The sequence below is a fragment of the Ornithorhynchus anatinus genome, chromosome X5 (assembly GCF_004115215.2).
Source record: "Ornithorhynchus anatinus isolate Pmale09 chromosome X5, mOrnAna1.pri.v4, whole genome shotgun sequence".
Lineage (NCBI taxonomy): Eukaryota > Metazoa > Chordata > Mammalia > Monotremata > Ornithorhynchidae > Ornithorhynchus > Ornithorhynchus anatinus.
In genome coordinates, this window is record NC_041753.1 from 23,626,357 (window position 1) to 23,649,200 (window position 22,844).

At 43.4% G+C, this 22,844-nt stretch overlaps 2 protein-coding genes across 2 annotated transcripts; both read left to right on the forward strand.

The window, feature by feature from the left end:
- The first annotated feature begins 11,562 nt into the window (after positions 1-11,562).
- On the forward strand, positions 11,563-12,534 carry ORNANAV1R3249 (vomeronasal 1 receptor ornAnaV1R3249). Its single transcript, NM_001253641.1, has one exon. The coding sequence runs from the start codon at positions 11,563-11,565 to the stop codon at positions 12,532-12,534; it is 972 nt and encodes a 323-aa protein (NP_001240570.1).
- Positions 12,535-20,040: 7,506 nt separating this feature from the next.
- Positions 20,041-20,985, forward strand: ORNANAV1R3248 (vomeronasal 1 receptor ornAnaV1R3248). The gene has a single exon (NM_001253640.1). It carries the CDS (start codon positions 20,041-20,043, stop codon positions 20,983-20,985), a length of 945 nt encoding a protein of 314 aa, NP_001240569.1.
- Positions 20,986-22,844: the final 1,859 nt, after the last annotated feature.

The window sequence follows — 22,844 nt, forward strand, 5'->3', positions numbered from 1 at the left end:
TGTGTGTTTGTCTCTCCCCTGCCTGTCTTTTCTCAATCAATCATTAAATCAATCAATTGCATTTATTGAGCACTTACTACATGTAGAGCACTGTATTAAACTCTTGGGAGAGTCCAATGCAGTCCAGTTGGTAAACACGATCCCTGTGGAGGAGGAAAACAATCACCTCTTCACGTAGCTGACCTTCTTATCTTGCTAACCATTTCATTAGATTTTCAGAATACAAGCATCTGTCTGAAGTTTTCACAGTCATTTGCACACAGAGAGACTTAAAGGAAGTAGCAGGAGGCAGAGGAGACAGAGATTAGGTGGGTCAGGGCCCGTGGCCAATCTAAGATCCTTACGGAGAGGGATCACATCTACCATAAGCTTGGTATCATCCTCTACTCATCTCCCTTATACAACCCACCTGTAAAATCTGTCACTGAATTCTGTCCGTTCTACCTCCATACTTTCATTCATTTATTCATTTAATCATATTTATTGAGTGCTTACTGTGTGCAGACCACTGTACTAGGCGCTTGGGAAGTACAATTCAGCAACAGATAGAGACAATCCCTACCCCACAATGGGCTCACAATCTAGAAGGGGGAGACAGACAACAAAACAAAACACCAATAGATAGGCATCACTACTAGACTGTGAGCCCATTATTGGGCAGGGATTGTCTCTATCTGTTGCCGAATTGTACATTCCAAGGGCTTAGTACAGTGCTCTGCATATAGTAAGCACTCAATAAATACTATTGAATGAATCAAAATAAATAGAACCATAGATAAGTGCACATCATTAAAAGCCACTCTTTCCTCTCCATCCAAACTGCTACCATAATAATAATAACAATAATAATAATAACAATGTTGGTATTTGTTAAGTGCTTACTATGTGCCCAGCACTGTTCTAAGCACTGGAGTAGATACAGGGTAATCAGGTTGTCCCACGTGAGGCTCACAGTCTTAATCCCCATTTTACAGATGAGGTAACTGAGGCACTGAGAAGTGAAGTGACTTGCCCAAAGTCACACAGCTGACAGGTGGCAGGGCTGGGATTAGAACCCATGACCCCGACTCCTAGGCCCGTGCTCTTTCCACTGAGCAACACTGCTTTTCTAAGCACCTATCTTATCTTGCCTTTACTACCGCGCCAAGCCTCCTTGTCGACCTCCCTATCTTGTCTCGCCCCACTCCAGTCCACACTTCATTCTGCTGGCCAGACTTTTTTTTAAAAAATACACCGAGTCCACGATTTTCCACTCCTAAAGAATCTCCAGTGGTTGCCAATCCACCTCCATCTCCCAGACCATTAGACTATGAGCCCTATGTGAGACAGGGACTGTGATGGATCTGATTACATGGTACTTGGTAGGGTGTTTGGCCCATAAAAAGCAGCATGGCCTAGTTCATTCATTCATTCATTCATTCATTCATTCATTCATTCAACTGTATTTATTGAATACTTACTTTATGTGGAGCACTGTACTAAGCACTTGGGAGAGTACAATACAACAATAAACAGGCACATTCCCTGCTCACACGGATAGAGAGGAGTCTGGGAGTCAGAAAAACCTGGGTTTTAATCCCAGCTCTGCCACTTTGTCTGCTGTGTGCTGGGCAACTCACTTGAATTCTCTGGGTCTCAGTTACCTCATTTGTAAAATGAGGATTAAGACTGTGAGCCCTTTGTGGGAAAGGTACTGTGCCCAAACTGATTAAATTTGATCTACCCCAGCACTTAGTACAGTGTGTGGTACATAATAAACCCTTAACAAATTCCATAAACAAAATAAATTAGAGGTGGCATTTACCAATCCCATGGTGATTAATTATTAAATTCTTCATCCTGAGATATATCCTGGCACCTCACCCTAAATTAAGAATCCATCAAGGCCATGGCCTTTCCATATGCACAGCGTGGAATAATGTGCTTGGTTGTAAGAGAGAAGCCATAGTGCTTTCTAATGTATAAAAAACCTTAGCTGGAACATGGAAGATCCATAAGAAGAACATGAAAAAAAGTGATTGAGAAATGGAAGTGGTGTGAAAAGGGTATGGAGAGCATTCACTATAAAATTGCATGATATGCTAGACTTTAAGTTCATTGTGAGAAGGGAATGTGTCTATTAACTCTGTAATACTGCATTCTCCCAAGCAATTATTACTGTGCTCTGCACAGTAAAGTGTTCAATATAATGATGGATTGATTTCTTCAGGACTTTTAGCTGCTAATATCTGTCTTGGACATTATAGTTATTCATTGTCCTGTAGCGAAGGAGCTGACTCAAATGAGCATCTGGATCTATTTACTTGTGTTTAACAACACCCCAAGTTCAACCGCAGATAGAGCTGCAAAATGTTCCTTCCCGTGCTTATGGTAAGATTTCTGCCTTCATTAAAGAATTTCTCAAGTGGAAAATTAAGCTATCCATGTGATTTGACCAAACAGAAGGCTTGCAGTGGGAGGAAAACATTGCTAATTCTTGGGAGAGGTCTCAGACTGCAACTTCAAACAGTGTCACAGCCATTGCGAGTGACATAATAATCATAAGCCTAGGGGAGATGAGCTCACATCATCCTGTCTCTATAACTGTTGCTTCCCAACTGTGCCATTTCAGGGAATAGCCAGGACAAGCCTTCCACCACATGATCCAGGTGAGGACCTCTTAGCTTTTGGGCTTTTCTGGATGAGGGGAAGGGAGAAATGGAGAGAAGAGAGCCTAGGGCCAGAGACATGTGAATGTGATGATATAACAGAAGAGATTGCTGAATCTATGTGAATGAAATCAGTGTCTCTACCCTGAGTGCATCAGACTGCTTTTGTTAAGCTCAGTCTGGGGAATTTGAACTGAGGGAGGATTATGGGGAACAGAATCAGTTGATCTCATGGCCCTTGGTAGAAGACAATTGTAAATCAATTTTCATTTTACATTTTCTGTTCATTTCCTGGATTGTCTTGTTTACCTCGACTATGTGTCTTACCCTCTTTGTCCTGAATTTAGGTGCTGCAGGGAACCTGAGAAAGTTATCAGGGGTAGGTGAAAAGGAATATGAAAGAGGAATCTCAAGAAATGATCATGATAATGACTCACCATTCCTGAATTTGATATTATGGTCCTATATTTCTATAGCCTATATCTTTTTGAGAATGCCTTCTTGCCTTTGATGTTATTTCATCTTCACACCACGGTGCGGCACCAATGGTCTCCATGTTACTAATGTAGAAATCGAGAATCAAGGAAGTTAAGTGTCTTGGTCCAGATCACACAGGTTATCTGTCCACAAAGCTGGATTACCCAAATGACTCAGTGTCTAGCAGGCCACTAAACCATGAAAGAACCAAGGCCAGTGTGTTTTATCTTTGAAGTGAAGCTTCCTGAAGTTTATGTTTTAGGGAATTGAGATTTTATCTTTGAAGTGATTCTTGAGATTATTCCCCAAAGGCTAAAACTGACTTTCCAGAGATTCCAAGTCTACCTGGAAGTATGTACTTCTTCTAGAAGTGATTGCAGTTTGTATATCATTTTGACCAAATTCGCCCAAGGATCAGCCACCTACACTGGCCTTCCTAGCCCGATTCTCCTTGTTTCCCTTGGTTTCCCGGAGCCTTGCCAGAATTCTGGGATCGACCAGAAGTCTTTCCAGTCATCCATAGTCCTCAATTCTAAATCTATTTTTGTAACTTCATTTTTTTCTGTTTCTGGCACACTGGATCTCTGCTGTTGCTGCTGCCAGTGATTATTGGCCAATCTCCTCCCTCGGGGGCCACAAATTTGAAGGACAAAGAGAAGGGATTGGGAAAGGAGGTGGAAGTGGAGGTAGAGGAGGTTGGGTGCTCAGAGGAGAAAATATTTTGTCCTTTCCCATCCCCTACCTCTGCTTCTTTCTCTTCCTCTTCTAGCGCCATTGCCAGCTCTCCCTCATCCTATCCTGGCTCTGCTCCTTGAATATTATTATTATTTTTGTATTTGTTAAGTATTTACTGTGTGCCCGGCACCGTACTAAGCACTGGGGGGAATACAACCAAATTGGGTTGGACACAGTCCCTGTCCCATATGGGGCTTGCAGTCTTAATCCCCATTTTACAGATGAGGGAAGTGAGGCACAGAGAAGTGAAGTGACTTGCCCAAGGTCACACAGCAGACAGGTGGCAGAGCGGGGATTAGAACCCATGTCCTTCTGACCACCAGGCCCATGCTCTATCCATTAAGCCACACTGCTCCTCCTTCTACCACATCTGCATCCTCCTGACCTCCCGGCTTCGATTCTCTCCCCACTCCAATCTGTACTCCTCTGCTGTAAGAGTCATTTATCAACAACAATGTTCTGTTCATCTGTCCCCACTTCTCAAGAACCTCCAGTGGCTGCTCATCCACCTCTGCATAGAATAGAAATTCCTTACCATTGGCTTTAAAGCACTCAATCCGCTTGCCCCATCCTATCTCACCTCACTAATCTCCTAGTTCAGCCCAGCCCACAAATTCCACTCCTTTAGCTCCATCTTACTCACCGTGCCCTGATTTCATCTATCTCACCACTGACCCCTTTCCCACATCTGCCCCCTAGCTTGGAACTCCCTCCCCCTCCATATGTGCCAGACTACCATTCTCCCAACCTTCAAAGCATTACTAAGGTCACATCTCCTCCAAGAGGCCTTCCCTGACTAAGCACTCTTTCCCCCAGCTTGCTCTCCTTCTGTGTCATCTATGCACTTCATCTGTGACCTTTGGACATTTGATAGTCTCACCACCCCCAAGCCCACAACATTTATGTACCTATCTTTAAATTATATATTACAATTTATTTATTGATATTAATGTCTGTCTCTCCCTCTAGACTGTAAGCTTATTGTGGGAAGGGAATATGTCTGCTAATTCTGTTTTGTTGTGCTCTCCCAAGTGCTCAGTAAAGTGGTCTGTACATTGTAAGCACTGAATAAATACCAAGGATTGATCGATTGCTCCACATCAGTCCCCCAACTCTGAGGCTGTGGTGTAGAAAAAGGTGGTGCAGCAAGATCTGCAGCAGCCATAGAAGGAGTCTGTTGATTTAGAGCTGTGGAGTGGGAAAAGGAAGCTATCTGTGTGGATTTGGAGTGGAAGAATGCAGAAGGGAGCAGCAGAGGGCAGATTCAGGCACAGGGAGAGGGACCAGGACAGGATGAAAAACTTGTGGCTACTATAGTAGTGAAATTCCATCCTTTACTTGCAACTGTCCAAGTATAAAGCTAACTCACAGTAAAAAGTGGATAGGGAAGACGGTTTTGACAAACAGGCCAATCCTGGTTGAGGCTGAATATAGGGTGAGTATCCGTCAGGAATCTGAACAGGAGCTCTCATTGGGAAAGTTTCCCCACAAGGAAGAGGATGCTGAGGATCCTGGGATGACAAGCATTTTGAGGCATCGGGGAAAGAAATAGCCTGGTGGGCAAAGACTCAGTAAAGGTCTGGCTTATGGTCAGTGAGCCTCCCAGGAGTTACAGCCAAGAATGTCCCAGGGTTTGGGCATGGAGCATCCTTGGCACTTGGCAGCTGGTGCCCAGTGAAAGCACTTAGTTAGTAAATGCCTGGAGGCCTCCTTCATTTGTTAGGCAGGACTCTTCCAGACACATAGCTGAGCAAGAGTGGCGGGAGTATTCCTGCTCTTCCCTCAACTCCAGAAGGAAAAGTGTGGAGAATTGAAGGCAGACAACTGTCCCCTTCCCCACCTCCCCAACCTTACATCCCTATAAAAAGATCTGCAGTCATTAAACTCCTGCCCCTGAATTTGTCCTCCGAGTCATATTGCCCAACGTCATGCCCTTACCATGACCTTGGCATTAACCATCTCCCTGTCTTGCTAGAGAACATTTCCTATGCCTGATCTTGGGCAATTCACTGTATTTATTTGGACCTCTGGTTCTGCATCTGTAACAGTGAAGATTAAATACTTACTCTCCCTCCCTACTAGATTGTGATTCCCCGATGTGGGATAGGGGCTATGTCCAATCTAATTAACTTATGTCTACCCCAGCACTAAGTATAGTGTTTGGCATATAGGAAATATTTAATAATAATGATTGTATTTGTTACGCATTTATTATGTGCCAAGCACACAATTATTATTACAAATCTCACTCTTCATAAAACTGTTCATGGCTCATCTTCACCTCTTTCTGTAAATGAATAGATTCATTCATTCAATCGGATTTACTGAGTGCTTACTGTGTGCAAAGCACTGTACTAAGCATTTGGGGAGTACAATATAATAACAAACAGACACATTACACATTCCTGCTCACAACGAGCTCACAGTAAAGAGGGGGAAACAAGACATTAATATAAATAAATAAATGAATAAATAAATTACAAATGATAACACTAAGGATAATCATAATTGTGGCATTTGTGAAGCTCTTACTATGTGCCAGGCACTGTACTAAGCGCTGGGGTGGATATAAGCAAATGGGATTGGACACAGTTCCTGTCCCCCAGGGGGCTCACAGTCTCAATCCCCATTTTACAGATGAGGTAACTGAGGCACAGAGAAGTAAAGTGACTGGCCCAAGGTCACACAGCAGATAAGTGGCAGAGACAGATGATGAAATCTAAATATGGAATCTAAATATATGAAATCTCAGTATTCCATGAGAGGATGAAAAAGATTCATTTCATTATAAGAACTTATGAAACTGAGACATCTCATTAGATTTTTCTTTTTCTCAGTCTTTTGTGTCCCTATTTTGTGATCCATGTAGGGAGAGGGGCAAGCCTTCATATATCACTTTCTAACTGTATAATTCTTTGGGTGTCAGTGGGTACATACCCAAATGTACATGCCCATATGTGTATTTGTGTGTGTGTGTGTGTGTGGTTCTCTGGTGGGTCTCCTTATAATTTGTTTGTGTTGGTGATTATGACTATTAATTGTATATAGACTATGACTCTAATTTGTGTGATAAATCATGTGCGCTAACATGGATATTTTTCTGAATGTGTGTATTCCATGTCAAAGTTACAGTGAAACTTATCATTTGCATTGCCTACCTATATTAATGAGGATGAAAGGGGAAGGAAAAGTCAAAGATAAATCCAAGGTTGAGGGATTGAGAGACAGGGAGGGTGGTGTTGTTGTTGAGAGTGTTGCAAACTTTAGAAGAAGAGGATTTGGGAGGAAAGATGAGGACTTGAATTTTGGACATGTTGAACTTGAGGTGCTTTGGAATATTCATATAGAGATTTGTCGGAGGCAGAAAGAGATGCAAGATTATAGAGAAGCAGAGGAGTATGCATTCTCAATTATTTATCTTGCCCAATTTAATTGTAAATAATTTCACGCTTGCTCTCCCATTAGGGTGCAAGTTCCTTGTGGGCAGGGAATGTGCCACTTCTTTATTCTGTACTTCCCAGGCTCCTGTACAGGACACTGTATCTGGTGGGTATTCAGTAAATACTGCCCTTCCAACTACCATGAAATGTGCCATCAATCAATCCAAATATTTCAGGGTAGTACCGAGGACCCACTGAGAGCAATACAGGATACTAAGCACTGTTGCAGTTCAAAGTGAAGCTGCTGCACATTTCTAATCCCCTTTCTCATATGGAACAAAAAATGGAAACACTGACAAAAAGAGCAAAAGTAAGTACAGTCGAGTAAAGCTATTTACAAAAGATACTGAAAACACTGATCTTGCTCCCGATAAGCCACTGTGGACTCCTCATCCGCAGATTAATCAAAACCCTCTTAAACCTACTGGCGGAGTCAGAACTTCTGGCCCTCATCCTCTAGACTGTAAGCTCGTTGTAGGGAGGGAACCTGCCTACCAACTCTGTGATACTGTTATGTTATATTCTCCGAAGTGCTTGCACAAAGTAAGAGCTCAGTAAATATGATTGATTGGTCCTGTGAAAATGGATTCTACTTCACTCCTTATTATTCTGTGTCTGACCAGGTATACACACCTGCTCCCTGCATAAATTCCTTCAATATTCAATCTGACAGAACGCAACCTTACCCATTTTCGAGGCTGACCAAGAAAAGAAAAATAATCCTCCCTTAGAGATTCCCTAATGCATCCTGATCTTCCTAATCATGCCATCCCACTGACACCATAGGAGAGTTGTGTATATTTGCCCATTCCATTTATTTCTTTAATTGTCTATATTTATTTATCACTTGTATTTTGTCCCTGTGTTGCCTAGAACAGGCTGATAGAATGGTGGTTGTGTAGCTCCTCAACTGTATTGCAAACTCAAAGGCAGGATTCAGGTTTTTAACCTGTTCAGTATGTTCCAAGCAAGAAGTCACAGTGAGCAGTCTGTAAATGTTATCAAAACACTTACTCCTTCTCTTCTTCCCCTTTCTCCCCCCGACCCCCAAAAGCCATCTTTAACTGTTTATTCTCCACTAGTTTCTTCCTGACTGCTTTCAAACGTGCCCATGACTCCCTTATCCTAAAAAACTCTCCCTTGACTCCACGGCTCCCTCCAGTTATTGCCCCGTCTCCTTCTTTTCATTCCTCTCCAAACTCCTTGAGCGAGTTGTCTACACCCAGTCTCAAATTCTGCTTCTCCACTTCTCTTATTGACCCCCTCCAATCTGGCTTCTGTCCCCTTCACTCCACAAAAACTGCCCTTTCACAGGTCACCAATGATCTCCTCTTTGCCAAATCTGATGGCCTCTACTCCATCCTAATCCTCCTCAACCCCTCAGCTGCCTTCAACACTATTAACCACCCCCTTCTCCTGGAAACATTATCCAACTTCATCTTCAATGACACTGTCTTCTCCTGGTTCTCCTCTAATCTCTCTGGCCAGTCATTCTCAGTCTCCTTCATGGGTTCCTCCTCTGCCTCCTACCCCCTAACTGTGGGAGGTCCCTCAAGGTTCATTTCTGGGTCCTCTTCTATTCTCCATCTACACCCACTTCCTTGGGGAGCTTATTCGATTCCATGGGTTCAACTACCATCTCTATGTGGGTGATACCCAAATCTATATCTCCAGACCTGATCTCTCTCCCTCCCTCCAGTCTCTCATCTCCTCCTGCCTTCAAGACATCTCTACTTAGATGTCCTCCTGTCACCTCAAGCTTAACATGTCCAAAATCAAACTTATCTTCCCACCCAAATCCTGTCCTTCCCCTCACTTTCCCATCACTGAACATGGCACCACCATCCATCCTGTCTCACAAGCCTGTAACCTTGGTGTTATCCTTGACTTCTCTCTCTCATTCAACCCATAAATTCAACCCATCATTAAATCCTGTCAGTTCCACTTTCACAACATCGTTAAAATCTGCCCTTTCCTCTCAGTCCAAACTTCTACCATGTTAATACAGTCACTCATCCCACCTGGATTACTGCTTCAGTTTCCTTCCTGATCTCCCAACTTTCCGTCTCTCCTCACTCCAGTCCACACTTCACTCTGCTGCCCAGATCATTTTTCTATAAAAACTTTCAGGACATGTTCCTTTACTCCTCAAGACACTCCAGTGGTTACCCATCCATCTCTGCATCAAAAAAACCCTTCTCACCATTGGCCTGGTGCCCTGTGTATCCCCATCCTATTTAAGAGGGTTCTCCTAAGAGAGAGGATGGAAAATGTCTCAGGAAAACCCCCCTTTTCAAGACTTAAGGTTGGGCAAAAGTGAGCTCCCACTCTGTCCTGTACTGGTTTAGGATAAAAAAATTCAGATCACTAGATGGTGGCAGGCAATTCTGAGTGAATGAATTAAAAATCAACTGAGAATTGAGCAAATGAGAATCAATCAATCAGTCATATTTATTGAACACTGGCTGCATGCAGAACACTTTACTACATGCTAGAGAGAGTACAGTATAACAGAGTCAGTAGTCATTTTCCCTGCCAGCAAGGAGCTTAAAGTGGGAGGTAGACATTAACATAAATGATGGATATGTTTGCAAATGCTGAGGGGTTGAGGGTGGAGTGCATAAAATGTACAGATCCAAGTGAAAGGGAGACAGAGAAGGAGAGAGCATAGGGGAAATGAGGACATACTAAGGGAAGACCTCTTGGAGGAGATGTGGTTTTAACAAAGCTCTGAAGGTGGAGGCAGTGGTCATCTGTCAGCTAAGAAGGGAGATGGAAGCCCTTGCCAGAGACAGGACATAGGTGATTGGCCAGCGGTGAGAGAGATGAGACCGAGCTACAGTAAGTAGATTGTTGTTAGAGGGGTGAAATGGGCACCTTGGGCTGTAGAAAGAATTTGAAAAGGAAAGATAGCAGAGGGCAAGGTGATTGAGTGTTTTAAAGCCAGCGGTCAGGAGTTTCTGTTTTACTTGTCCTCTTCTTCAAATACGTTCACTGCTCATCTTCACTGATTCATTTAGAGAAATGAGTTGTATACTTTTTAAACAAACACCACTATTATTAATCATGAGACAGGCTAATTGATTGAAAAGCATCTGACTTAACCTGGCACATTAAATATCTCCAACTCTTTTGGAATTTCTCTGAGAGACAGGTTTTTTGTTTTTTCCCTCCATTGGTCTCCTTGGTCTCCTCTCCTTGACCCATTCCTTGGGGGGATCTCACTCTAAGATCTACTAAAACTGAATAGTCAATAATAATACCCTGTAAGAGATACCAGAGGTTGACAAACTCTCCCCTGTTTCTATCACCCCAGTGCTGATCCAGCCCCACTGCCAATCCTTCCAACCCTAGCAAAAATGGGACATGGGAAAGGGCTTGTGCAGAGTGCATCGGCAATGTGCTCTCAGAATTCCTTGCTTTGAACAGCCACACATGCTGTTTCAGCAGTGTGGCTTGAAGAGCCATAAACCTTTCAGCTGTGTGACTTTGGGCGTCACTTCACCTCCCTGTGCCTCAGTTACCTCTTCTGGAAAATGGGGATTCAGACTGTGAGACCCACGTGGAACAACCTGATTACCTTGTATCTACCCCAGCTCTTAGAACAGTGCTTGGCAAACAGTAAGTGCTTAACAAATACCATCATTATTATCATTATCATTTATTATTATGCTGCCTCCCTCAGAAGCAACACTGGCTCTCCTCCACACCACCAAAGAGAAACCATCCCATCCTGTCTCCCACCTCACCGACAGGAAAGAGAAAAACACCCAGAGCCTGGGGCCAAGTCACAAACCTACTAGGAAGAGTGGTGGATGCTGTAGTGGTTACCATGACTACCGGTGTGCTTTGAAGTTTGGGACCTGAGGAGCCTGAAATTCTACTCTCCTAGGCACAGCACTGTACTGTTTTTTAAAATTTTATTTTGTCATTCCTGTGTCCAGGCCCTTCTCCTCCCCCTTACACCTCTGAATTGAGAGTCTCCAAAACGACAGGGAACACGTCTAATTCTCAAGCATGTGTTCTTTTCCAACTCATAGTACAGTTCTCTCCACACAGTAAAATCTGAATGAAAAATGTTGCTACCACCACTACTAGTACTTGTTCAACTTAGCTAACCTTCTTTATACCTTCTGGTGATTGATATGAAAGCATTTGCATTTTTAAAAATATAAAACTCTGATCTATTCATTTTGGAAAATGTCTTTGGATTTCTCCTTAGGGACCGTTGAACATCCTGGTTAAGAAAAATTTCACTGAAAATGTGGTCAAGTGACCTGGTTTTTGGGATCTTCTTCTTCTACCAGACTGCCTTAGGCTTCCTAGGAAATTCAACAATGCTGATGGTGTATATCAACATTTTCATAACTCAGCCCCAGCAGAAGAAAACCACAGACCTCATCCTCGCTCACCTGACCATGGCCAACACAATGACACTTCTCACCCGTGGTGTTCCAGAGATGTTGGTGGCCTTTGGGATGAGGGATGTTCTGAATGATGCTGGGTGTCAGAGTCTCATGTACATTAACAGAGTGTGTCGTGGTCTTTCCATCTGTACCACGTGTCTCCTGAGTGTGTTTCAGGCCATCACTATCAGTCCCAGCACCTCCCGCTGGGCCTGGTTCAAATCCAGGGCCCCCAACTACATCCTCCCTTCCTTCCTCTTCTTCTGGATTCTCAATATGCTGATCTACATCAAAGTGATTACCTCCATTCAAGGTCTCAGAAACTCCACCATCTTTTGGGTTGGTTACACTTCAAAATATTGTTTTACTATCCTTGATGGGAATTATATCCACACAATGGCCAGTCTAACTGCCATGACCCTCCGAGATTTCTTCTTTTTGTTCTTCATGAGCTGGGCCAGCTGTTACATGGTGATCATACTCTACCAACACCGAAAACGAGTCCAGCACATCCACAGCACCAGCCTCTCCCCCATATTCTCCCCAGAGACCAAAGCCACCCAGACCATCTTGCTCCTGGTCACCTGCTTTGTTTGTTTTTATTTCATCAGTAGCTTCATTACCCTGTACGTGATATATGTGCTCCAAAGAGATGTTGATTTGGAGGGCACTGCAACGTTCTTCTCTGCCTGTTACCCTGCCCTCTGCCCCCTGGTGTTGATCAGCAGTGATCCACGGGTCAACAGGAACCACTGCTCTCTGGGGAATGTGAGACCCCCCTCTCTTTCCATGAATCCTATGGCCAATCGAGTCATTTCTGAGCATTAAGCTCTGCCTCGGGCCTACCAGTGAATGGTCCGATCACAGGATGAATCAGATCCTGAGAATGTGTCCTCTGCATGGATGGAAACATCTCTGACTCAGAGAGCAAGGGCATCTGGGATAGTTGATGGACAAATACAAGAGGACATATCTTCTCTGTAATTCCTGCCACCTTCTCCAGACTAATCAATCAATCAATCAATGGTATTACTAAGTACTTACTGTGTGCAGAACACTCGACTAAGCAGTTGGGAGACTTCAGTACAAGAGTGGTAGACACGATAACTGCCAACAAGGAATTTTTGGTCCAGTGGGATGAATTGTACAGTGAGATGAAAATGTGAATCGCTGGCCTAAAAGTAAAAGAAATTCCCAAGAAGGCCAAGTAACCAAGTTTGCTGCAAAACATGGATGGTGCCTACATCCCAAAACACATAATTGCAATGGCAAAAGAAGTAGGGAAAAGTGACTGAATTCAAGCCATCTGCTGCCAGAGAAAAAACTGGCAAAGAGGGAGTGAACATCTGCTAGACGTCAGGACAAGGCCTTGAAAGAGGGATAGTTTGGCCTGTAAATATTTCCTTGATTCCCTTGTTCAGAGGTGTTGACATTCAAGCTGCAAAATAAAGATCTCATTTTCAAAATGCCATAAAAAGAAGGGCCTTTTTAAGCCACTTGGAAAAAAAGATCTAAAACACTATCTCTGAGGGAATTCCTTATTGTCATGTTTGATGTTCACAAGTTTGCATTCCCAAGTAACACTCCGGTCATCAGGGACTGCATGAATAGGTGGAAATCACAAATCCTTTTCCATCGCTGATCCACTCCCCCAGCTTGCAATTCATCCCAGCACATAAGTCCATCATCACTCTAGTCCTTACCAACCTGCTACAAACCGTGGCCTAATGGAAAGAACAGAGGACCTGAAATTGGGAGGCCTGGGTTCTAATCCTCACTCTACCACTTGCCTGCTGGGTGAAATTGGGCAAGTCATTTAATTTCCCTTTACTTCAATTCCTGCATCTGTAAAATGGGGATTCATTACTTGTTATCCCTCCCTCTTAGACAGGGATCCTCAAGTGCAACGGGGAATATGCATAACAAATGTTATTGCTATTTACAACCCTGGAGCCACTGATAACTGTTTGGGCATCCAGATTTGCCTAAGGTGCCAGTGCCCTTTCCTTTCCCATAGAAGGTTTAGAATCACTGTAAGAGGTTTACACAATCGAAGCCCCAAATGTTTATGCTTTAAATGGCTGCCACCATTCCATGACTTTCAGGTTCGAACCCCAAAGTTGTGGGACTGCTGAGTATGATTTTTACAAATAGTATGGACAAAATTAACTGACTTACACCTCTGAATTGAGAGTCTCCAAAAGGACAGGGAACACGTCTAATTCCCAAGCATGTGTTCTTTTCCAACTCATAGTACAGTTCTCTCCACACAGTACAATCTGAATAAAAAATGTTGCTACCACCACTACTAGTACTTGTTCAACTTAGCTAACCTTCTTTATACATTCCGGTGATTGATATTCTTGCTCTCCTAAATGCAGGGTCCAATGGAACTGGTCATCACAGTCACACAGCAGGCAAGTGGAAGGGCTGGGATTAGAAGGGCCGTGTTCTTTCTGCTAGGCCATGCTGCTTCTCTAGAATTAATAGACACAGTCCCTGCCCTCAAGGAGCTTACAATTTAGCAGGTGGTAGTCTGTGACCATGGGGGCAGCATCAATAAAATCTATGTCTTAGCCCAAGGCAATGATCTGATGGGAGAACACACTCCCTTTTGGTCTTCTGAACCTCATCATGATTCTTCTGTATCTAATCATAATATGCTGTAACACTGCTGCACGGATCCTCTGGAAGCTCAACCCCCAGCTCTCCAATCTTCCCAAATTCTCCACTGGCTTCCCGAGTCCCTCCTTGTTATACAAACACCCCTCAGTGTTGGTTTCAAGGCAACCCATCAATTCACCTCCCCTTATCGTTCTACTCTCTTCAAACACTATTGCCCAACTTGCTATCTTTGTTCCCCCCAAACTAAATCCATCGTTCACTTTCAGCATGCATGTACTTGCTCAGACCCACCTTCAGCACTGCTTAATTGGACATTCCACTGTTATGCTCATTAATATATTTGAACATATTTTCACGTCTATATCCCCCATTAGAGCTGAATTTCCTTGTGAGCAGCAAATGTGTCACTTATCACAGTGTATGGACACCCAGTTGGTGCTTAATATATGCTAACAATACCATTACTGCTACTTCTAGTGAGAAGCAGTGTGGCTCAGTGGAAAGAGCCCGGGCTTGAGTTTGAATCCTGGCTCCACCGCTTGCCAGCTGTGTGACTTTGGGCAAGTCACTTAACTTCTCTGTGCCTCAATTCCTCATCTGTAAAACGGGGATTAAAACTGTGAGCCCCACATGGGACAACCTGATTACCTTGTATCACCCCAGCATTTAGAACAGTGCTTTGCACATAGTAAGCACTTAACAAATACCACCATTATTATTATTATTATTCTACTAATACCAATCCCAGCTCAGCCACTTGGGCAAGGGTAACCTTGGAGATATCCCAGTCTGAGTGTCAGAGTGGATTAATGATCAGTGACTTACACATCCCTACACCTGTGCCCATGCACACACACAGACACACAAACACACACACAAATCACCCCCTGAGGGAGGAGACCAAAGAGAAAAATGGCTGATAAATTCTGCCTCAGCCCTGTTCTGACATGACCATCCCAGCCGGCAGAAGCAAGAGAGACAGGTGAGTAGAAGAAAGCCATCTCTCTGTCAGTGAGGTCCTGGGTTTGGACTTACCATCCAAAAGGGAAATTCTGACTTTTACTGAAGCTCAGAGGTGTCTCTCAGGTCTCCCCCATTTTTCTGTTCCCTGGACCATCAGAACAGAAGGCATTTTGGCATTGGATGGAATCATTTCCTCTCTGCAGTGGCAGAAAAGAATCAATTTTAATCTTGTTGTGAAAAGGCAGAGAGCTGTATGTGGGTTGCCTAGAGGCTCTAAGATAGAGGTTGGCAAGCAGAATTGGGGCAGAGAGAGGTGTCTGCACAGTAGTATGTGCCTCTAGGTTGATTACCCAAATCTATGTTTCTGGCCCCGATCTTTCTCCCTCTCTGCAGTCTCGCGTTTCCTCCTGCCTTCAAGACATCTCTACTTGGACGTCCTCCTGTCACCTTAAGCTTAACATGTCCAAAATAGAACTTCTTATCTTACCACCCAAACCCTGTCCTCCCCCTGACTTTACCATCACTATAAATGGCACCACCATCCTTCCTGTTTCACAAGCCCATAACCTTGGTGTTATCCTCAACTCCTCTCTCATTCAGCCCTTATATAATAATAATGTTGATATTTGTTAAGCGCTTACTATGTGCAGAGCACTGTTCTAAGCGCTGGGGTGCAGGGTAATCAGGTTGTCCCACATGAGGCTCACAGTGAATCCCCATTTTACAGATGAGGTAACTGAGGCACAGAGAAGTTAAGTGACTTGCCCAGTCACACAGCTGACAAGTGGCAGAGCCGGGAGTCAAACTCATGACCTCTGACTCCGAAGCCCAGGCTCTTTCCACTGAGCCACGCACTAAACGGTGTTGGTCCCACCTTCCCGTCACAAAAATTTGCCCTATCCTCTCCATCCAAACTGTTAGCACATTAATACAAACTCATTCTATCCCGCCTGGATTATTGCTTCATCCTCTTGCTGACTTCCCAGCCTCCTATCTCTCCCCACTCCACTCCATACTTCACTCCACTGCCCAGATCATTTTTCTACAAAAACAGTCAGGACACATCTCCCCACTTCTCAAAAAACCTCCAGTCATTGTCTTTCTACCTCCACATCAAACAAAAACTCCTCATCACTGGCTTCAAAGCACTCAATCACGTGGCCCCCTCCTACCTCACCTCATTATTCTTCTGCTGCAACCCACCCCGCACACTTGGCTCCTCTAATGCTAACCTTCTCACTCTGCCTCAGTCTCATCTATCTCACTGCTGACCCCTTGCACTCGTCCTGCCTCTGGCCTGGAACACCCTCCCTCCTCAAATCTGACAGACAGTTACTCTCCCCACCTTCAAAGCCTTATTGGAAGCACATCTCTTCCAAGAGGCCTTCCCTAACTGAACCCCCCTTTCCTCTTCTCCCACTCCCTTCTGCTTCACCCGGACTTGCTGCCTTTGTACTTCCCCTTCTCCAAGGCTCACAGCACTTACGTACATATCTGTAATTTATTTATATTAATGTCTGATCACCCCTCCACACCCCAGACTGTAAGCCCGTTTTGGGTAGGGAATGTGTCAGTTTATTGTTGTACTGTACTCTCCCAAATAGTACAGTGTTCTGCACACAGTAAGTCTTCAATAAATATGAATGAATGAATGAGCAAGGCTGGAATAAAATCTATCAACTGAATTAAAGATTAGGGCTCAGAGTTGAAGGTGAAAACTAGAAAACTATAGCTGTATAGCTATAAAACCTCTGGTAATAGCAATTGTGGTATTTGGTAAGAACTTCCTATGTGCCAAGCACTAAGTGCTGGGGTAGGTACAAGAAGAGAAGCAGCGTGGCTCAGTGGAAAGAACACAGGCTTGGGAGTCAGAGGTTGTGGGTTCTAATCCCAGCTCTGCCGCTTGTCAACTGTGTGACTTTGGGCAAGTCACTTCACTTTTCTGTGCCTCAGTTATCTCATCTATAAAATGGGGATTAAGACTGTGAGTCTCATGTGGGACCACCTGATTACCCTGTATCTACCCCAGCGCTTAGAACAGTGCTCAGCACATAGTAAGCACTTAACAAATGCCAACATTATTATTATTATTATTACAAGGCAATCAGGGCCCCACATGGGGCTCACAGTTTAAGTATGAGGGAGAACAGGTATTGAATACCCATTTCATCCCCAAGGAAACTGAGGCCAAGAGAAGTCAGGTGATTTGCCCAAGGTCACATTTTAGGCAACTAGAAGAGCCAGGATTAGAATCCACTTTCTCTGGTTCCCAGGCCTGAACTCATATCACTAGGCCTCGGCGCTGTGCTCTGGTTTATGGTCAAAAATCATAAATGCTAATTCCAACTCCACCACTGGCCTGCTGGATGACTTTAGGCAAATTTCTCTATGCCTCAGTTTATTCATCTGTCAAATGGAGAGTAAAAAAAAATCTCTTCTACTTAGATTGTAAGCCCATATAGGTCAGGGACTGTTATTGTCCTGATTATCTTGCATCTATCCATTATTATAATATATGTTCTTGGTTCTATGAGGCTTTCCTTTTTGTCTCAGGTGAAAATTGGTTGGTAGAACTCAGCAGCTCTGCTTAATGTGAAGAGGATTGGGAAGTACTTGCATATATACGTTTCCTGGATTGTTCATAAAGTTATTTACTTTTACTATCTTGTAACTACTTTATGTTTGTCTCCTTGAGGACAGAGAATGCCCCATTTCTCTGTACTATAGTTTTCCCACCACTTAGTAAGAGTACATGACACTCAATGGAGGCTCAATAAATACTATTATTGCTAGTTACTCATTTCACTAACTCTTAAGGTCTTTGAGGGAAGGAATCATGTCTACCAACTCTATTATACTGTACCCGGAAAAGGACTTAGTACAGTGTTCTATGCAGAGTAAGTGCTCAGTTGAATACCATTGACTAGCTGATTGATTGATCATTTCATCAATCTCCCCACCCTACTTTTCTTTCCTCACCTGGTCCAAATGAAATTCAGATGGGGAAGGGCTTTTAAGGGTCTGTGCTCCCAAGACTCTTCCCAGGAAGTCGTGATTAAACAATGAGGGGTTTAGAAAGGGGAGGGTTGGCTATGGGCAGAGCTGGAGAATGACTAAACACACTGGGACCTGCAAATGTGGCAGTGGATATGTTTTGTTTTCTCAAGGGTGCCTAAGTGGGGTCAACTAACTTCTCTGCCTTGTTGGGAACTGACCTAAGGTTCTAAAGTCCCAGACTGTAAGAGAGTGGGGAGGGGAGTCTGGGCATTTCCAAAGACTTCCCAGTTGGAGGGTCAGAGTGATTTAATGCTCAGCAATCCTCACCCGCCCCCTCCCCCCCTCCCCCCCCCCGTGTGCTCTCCTCCCAACTGCCCCCCGCCACCTCATACACCCTAATCATATCCTGGGGGAGGGAAGTGATGAGAAAAGCAACTGCTAAATGCTACCTCAGTCTTCTTCTACCCATAAGCTACCTTCTGAGCTGGAGTTTCACAGACAGGTGAGTAGGATGGCACTATTTCTCTTCCCATACCAGTATAGCATTAACGTGGTAGCAGTTTGGATGGAGAGGAAAGGGTGGATTTTAGCGATGTGAAGGTGGGACTGACAGGATTTACTGACGAATTGAATATGTGAATATATTGTGAATATTTAGATTGAGTCTATTTAAAGTAAACCAGTGATTAAGTGGCACAGAATTGCTGAAGTTGCAGTTGGAGCCATCACTTAGGGTGATGAGATTGAAGGAAAGGTAAGAAAACCTACAGAACCCAAGAGGCAAAGAGGATGTTTTCATCTATACCTCGTAGAAGCCACTGGGATATTTTAAGAAAAAATTTCTTTTCCTTAAATAAGGGAAGCACTCCACTCCCCCCTCTGAATGGGATTAAGTTTTCCTCAGAGGATTGGAGGGGTAAATTTGTATGCTGACTTTTGTTCCTGCTGGTTGCTTTTGATATGATGCAAGTTCAAACCTTGCTAGAAGGGATGTCTGTATGGTGAAGTTATTTTTGCTCTGTTTAAACTATACCTGAGGTAAAGGGAGGGCTGAGTGAACTCATTTGGCATTATTCCATCTGAAAACATTTGTCAGTCCCCTTCCTTTAAACCAAATCCCCAAACTGTCCATGTGAGAAGCATATGATGAGTGGCTTTTGGTATTTGGGCAAATGAGTTTTGCATTTGCAGCTTTAAAACTCAGTGACTTTTAACAGTTATTCTCTAAACCTCAGTCTTGGTATTTCTCTATTGGGTATGCTTTTCAATTTTAAATAATGACCAAATCTTGGCCTTGGCCAGTATTCTGTTTGGGAAACTGGTTCAGCTATGACTACTGGGGCTTTTGCAGAGTTTGTGGTAGATCTTGGTCAATATCTATACCGTTTCCCCTACTAGACTGCAAATTTTTTGAGAGAAGTAATCATGTCCAATTTCTCTACTGTACTCCACCATGTGCTTAGTATAGTGCTCTGCACACAGTAGGTACTCCATAAATACTATCGATTGATTAATCTTGGACTCCCAGGCCAATCCTCTTTCCACTAGACTGGTCTGCTGCTCAGATGGAATAAGCGATTTAAGATGCTACAAATTAATTTCAACTTAATGTAGTACAAATATATACATCATGTCTCAATGAAACACTTATGCTTCTCATTTCCTCTGTCTATTCCTCTCTCTGTTTCTCTCTTTATCCAGATTGTGCTGAAGGAGACCCTCTCTAATTCTGACTTAAAACTCATATGAATGGATGCCAGTGATATCTCCTTTGGGGTAGCAATTCTGTTACAGATCAGTATTGGGTTCTCAGGAAATGCATTCATTCTCCTATTTTATGCCTGCTTGGTTTCTGCCAGACAGAAGTTCTGCTCCTTAGACTGGATCCTCACTCACCTGGCCTTGGCCAACACCATAAGACTTCTTGCCAGTGGAATCCCAGAGACCCTGTCAGCTTGGGGGTTGAGGAATTTCCTAGATGATGTCGGGTGCAAAATTCTCCTTTACCTTCATCGAGTGGCCCGTGGCCTGGCCATCTGTACCACTTCCTTCCTGAGCATCTTCCAGGCCATCACCATCAGTCCTGACACTTCCCGCTGGGCAAGAATCAAAGCTAAGTTGACCAAGTCCATCCTCCCCTCCTGCCTCCTCTCCTGGATCCTCAATATGCTCATAGATACTAGTACACTGATTTTCGTCACAGGCCCCAGGAACAGCACCAGTGTACGACTCATATATGATCTAAAGTATTGCTCGATAGGTGTTCATAGTGCAGAAGCTGGCCTCATAAATTCAGTTGTGGTCTCCCTCCGGGATATGTTCTTTGTAGGTCTCATGAGTGGGGCCAGTGGCTACATGGTGTTTGTCCTGCACAGTCACCACAGGCAGGTCCAACATCTTTATGGATCCAACCACTCCCACAGGGCAATGCCCGAAATCAGAGCAGCCAAGAGAGTCATTGGTCTGGTAGCACTGTATGTCATCCTCTATGGGCGACAGTCAATCATGCTGAGTGTTTTAATGAACATGAAAGAAAATTCTCCTCTATTGGTGACTATTCATGTAGTTTTGTCCCCGACCTTCTCGACTATTAGTCCTTTCTTGATCATTCTTAGTGACAAGAGAATGAGAACATTCTGGAAAAGGAAGTCCCCTATTTCCAACACAGTTCTTTCAGTGAAGCACATGAAATAATAGTGATAATAATAATATTTATTACACGTATACTCTGTGACAATCACTTTATTAAATACTGGGATAAGGACAAGATAATCAGGTCAGTCACAGTCCTTGTACCACACAATGCTCACAGTCTTAGCAGGAGAGAGAATAGGTATTGAATCCCCAACTCACAGAAGAAGAAGAATCAGGTATAGAGAGATCAAGTGACATGCCCAAGGTCACACAGCAGGCAAATGGTTGCTTTCCTCTGAAGATGCCTTGTGGGCAAGGAAAGTATTTACATATGTATATAATTAGATTATATTTACTAATTCCTTTATTTTGTACTCTCCCAAGCATTTAGTTCAGTGTTCTGCACATTCTAAGTGCTCAATAAATATCATTGCTTGGTTCAAAAGCATGAGACATGAAAATCCTCAGCAGCAGTCCTATCTTGATTATAATTCAGTAGGTTTCCAAAGCCTATTTCTGGATTTCTCAGACTCCTCCCGCCACACCTCTCACCCCCAAAAATATTTCCCAGAAGAGGTCTCAGTTCTTTGATCTCAGCTGGGACACACTGTTTGGGTTCCTCCATGAGGTAACAAACATTTCTTTCCACAGATATCCTCCCAGAGAGAAACTTAACACAGGGTGACTCCAGTCCTCTCCCTTTGAGAGATTTATACTGAGCATGTCAGGCTAAGAGAACCAAAGCCCTGAAAACCAGCAAGAGCAGCAGGAAGTGAGAAAATGGCAGTTTCCTGAGATCACAAGGACTAAGAAAGTCATAGAATTTGAAAGTTTTTTTCTCCCACCCTAAGCTCTCTGATTGTTACCCCCTCTCAAACTCCACAGCATTTATGTACCTATTCTTATACTCTGTGCTTCCCCTATCTGTAATTTATTTTAATCTCTCTCTTCCTTATTAGGTTATAAATTCCTTGAGGGCAGAGAGCATATCTACAAACTTTATTGCATTGTACTCCCCCAAGCCCTTCAGTGCACTTCAGTGGCCTGCACACAGTAAGCTCCACTAAATACAGTGGATTGGTTGATTGAAAGTGACCATTTTAATAGAGGAGCTGAACAAAGATACTTTGGATTAGAATGAAATGTTAGCACAAGACCCCATCAATGCAGTGTGAATTGGTAAAAAGAAATAATTTCAACCAATAAGAAAAAGAAAAATCCCTGTAATCTTCAGTGTAGTCAAACCTACCAAAGCAGCAAGGGAGAGAGAATGTCCAGGCAGAGAACAAGTGTCTCGATTCCTTTGCTGTTGAATCAGAGTTGGGAAGCCTTGCCAGCCTTTCAGAATGTTTCTACTGGGGTGAAACTTTTACCCATGGAATTTATATAAGTGCTTAATGCAGTATTCTACACATAAGTACTCAAAGAATACCCTTGATTGGTAGAGTGCTCTGCAAACAGTAAATGCTAAATAAATACAACTGAATAAATTATATAAGTTTTATGCCACTGTATCCCTAGAATTGGTGCATTTTATGTTTATACTACTGAATAAAACATTTAAGATATCTTCAAATATGCATTATATATTATCAGTTGCAGCCAACCTATTTTATATGTTTCCTCTCACATTGCTTGTACAATTCTCTTGACCCTTACCTAATATTCTAATAGAGAAGCAGCGTGGCTCAGTGGAAAGAGCATGGGCTTTGGAGTCAGAGGTCATGGGTTCAAATCCCGGCTAGGCCATTTGTCAGCTATGTGACTTTGGGCAAGTCACTTAACTTCTCGGTGCCTCAGATACCTCATCTGTAAAATAGGGATTAAGACTGTGAGCCCCATGTGGGACAACCTGATTCCCTTGTGTCTACCCCAGCACTTAGAACAGTGCTCGGCACATAGTAAGCGCTTAACAAATA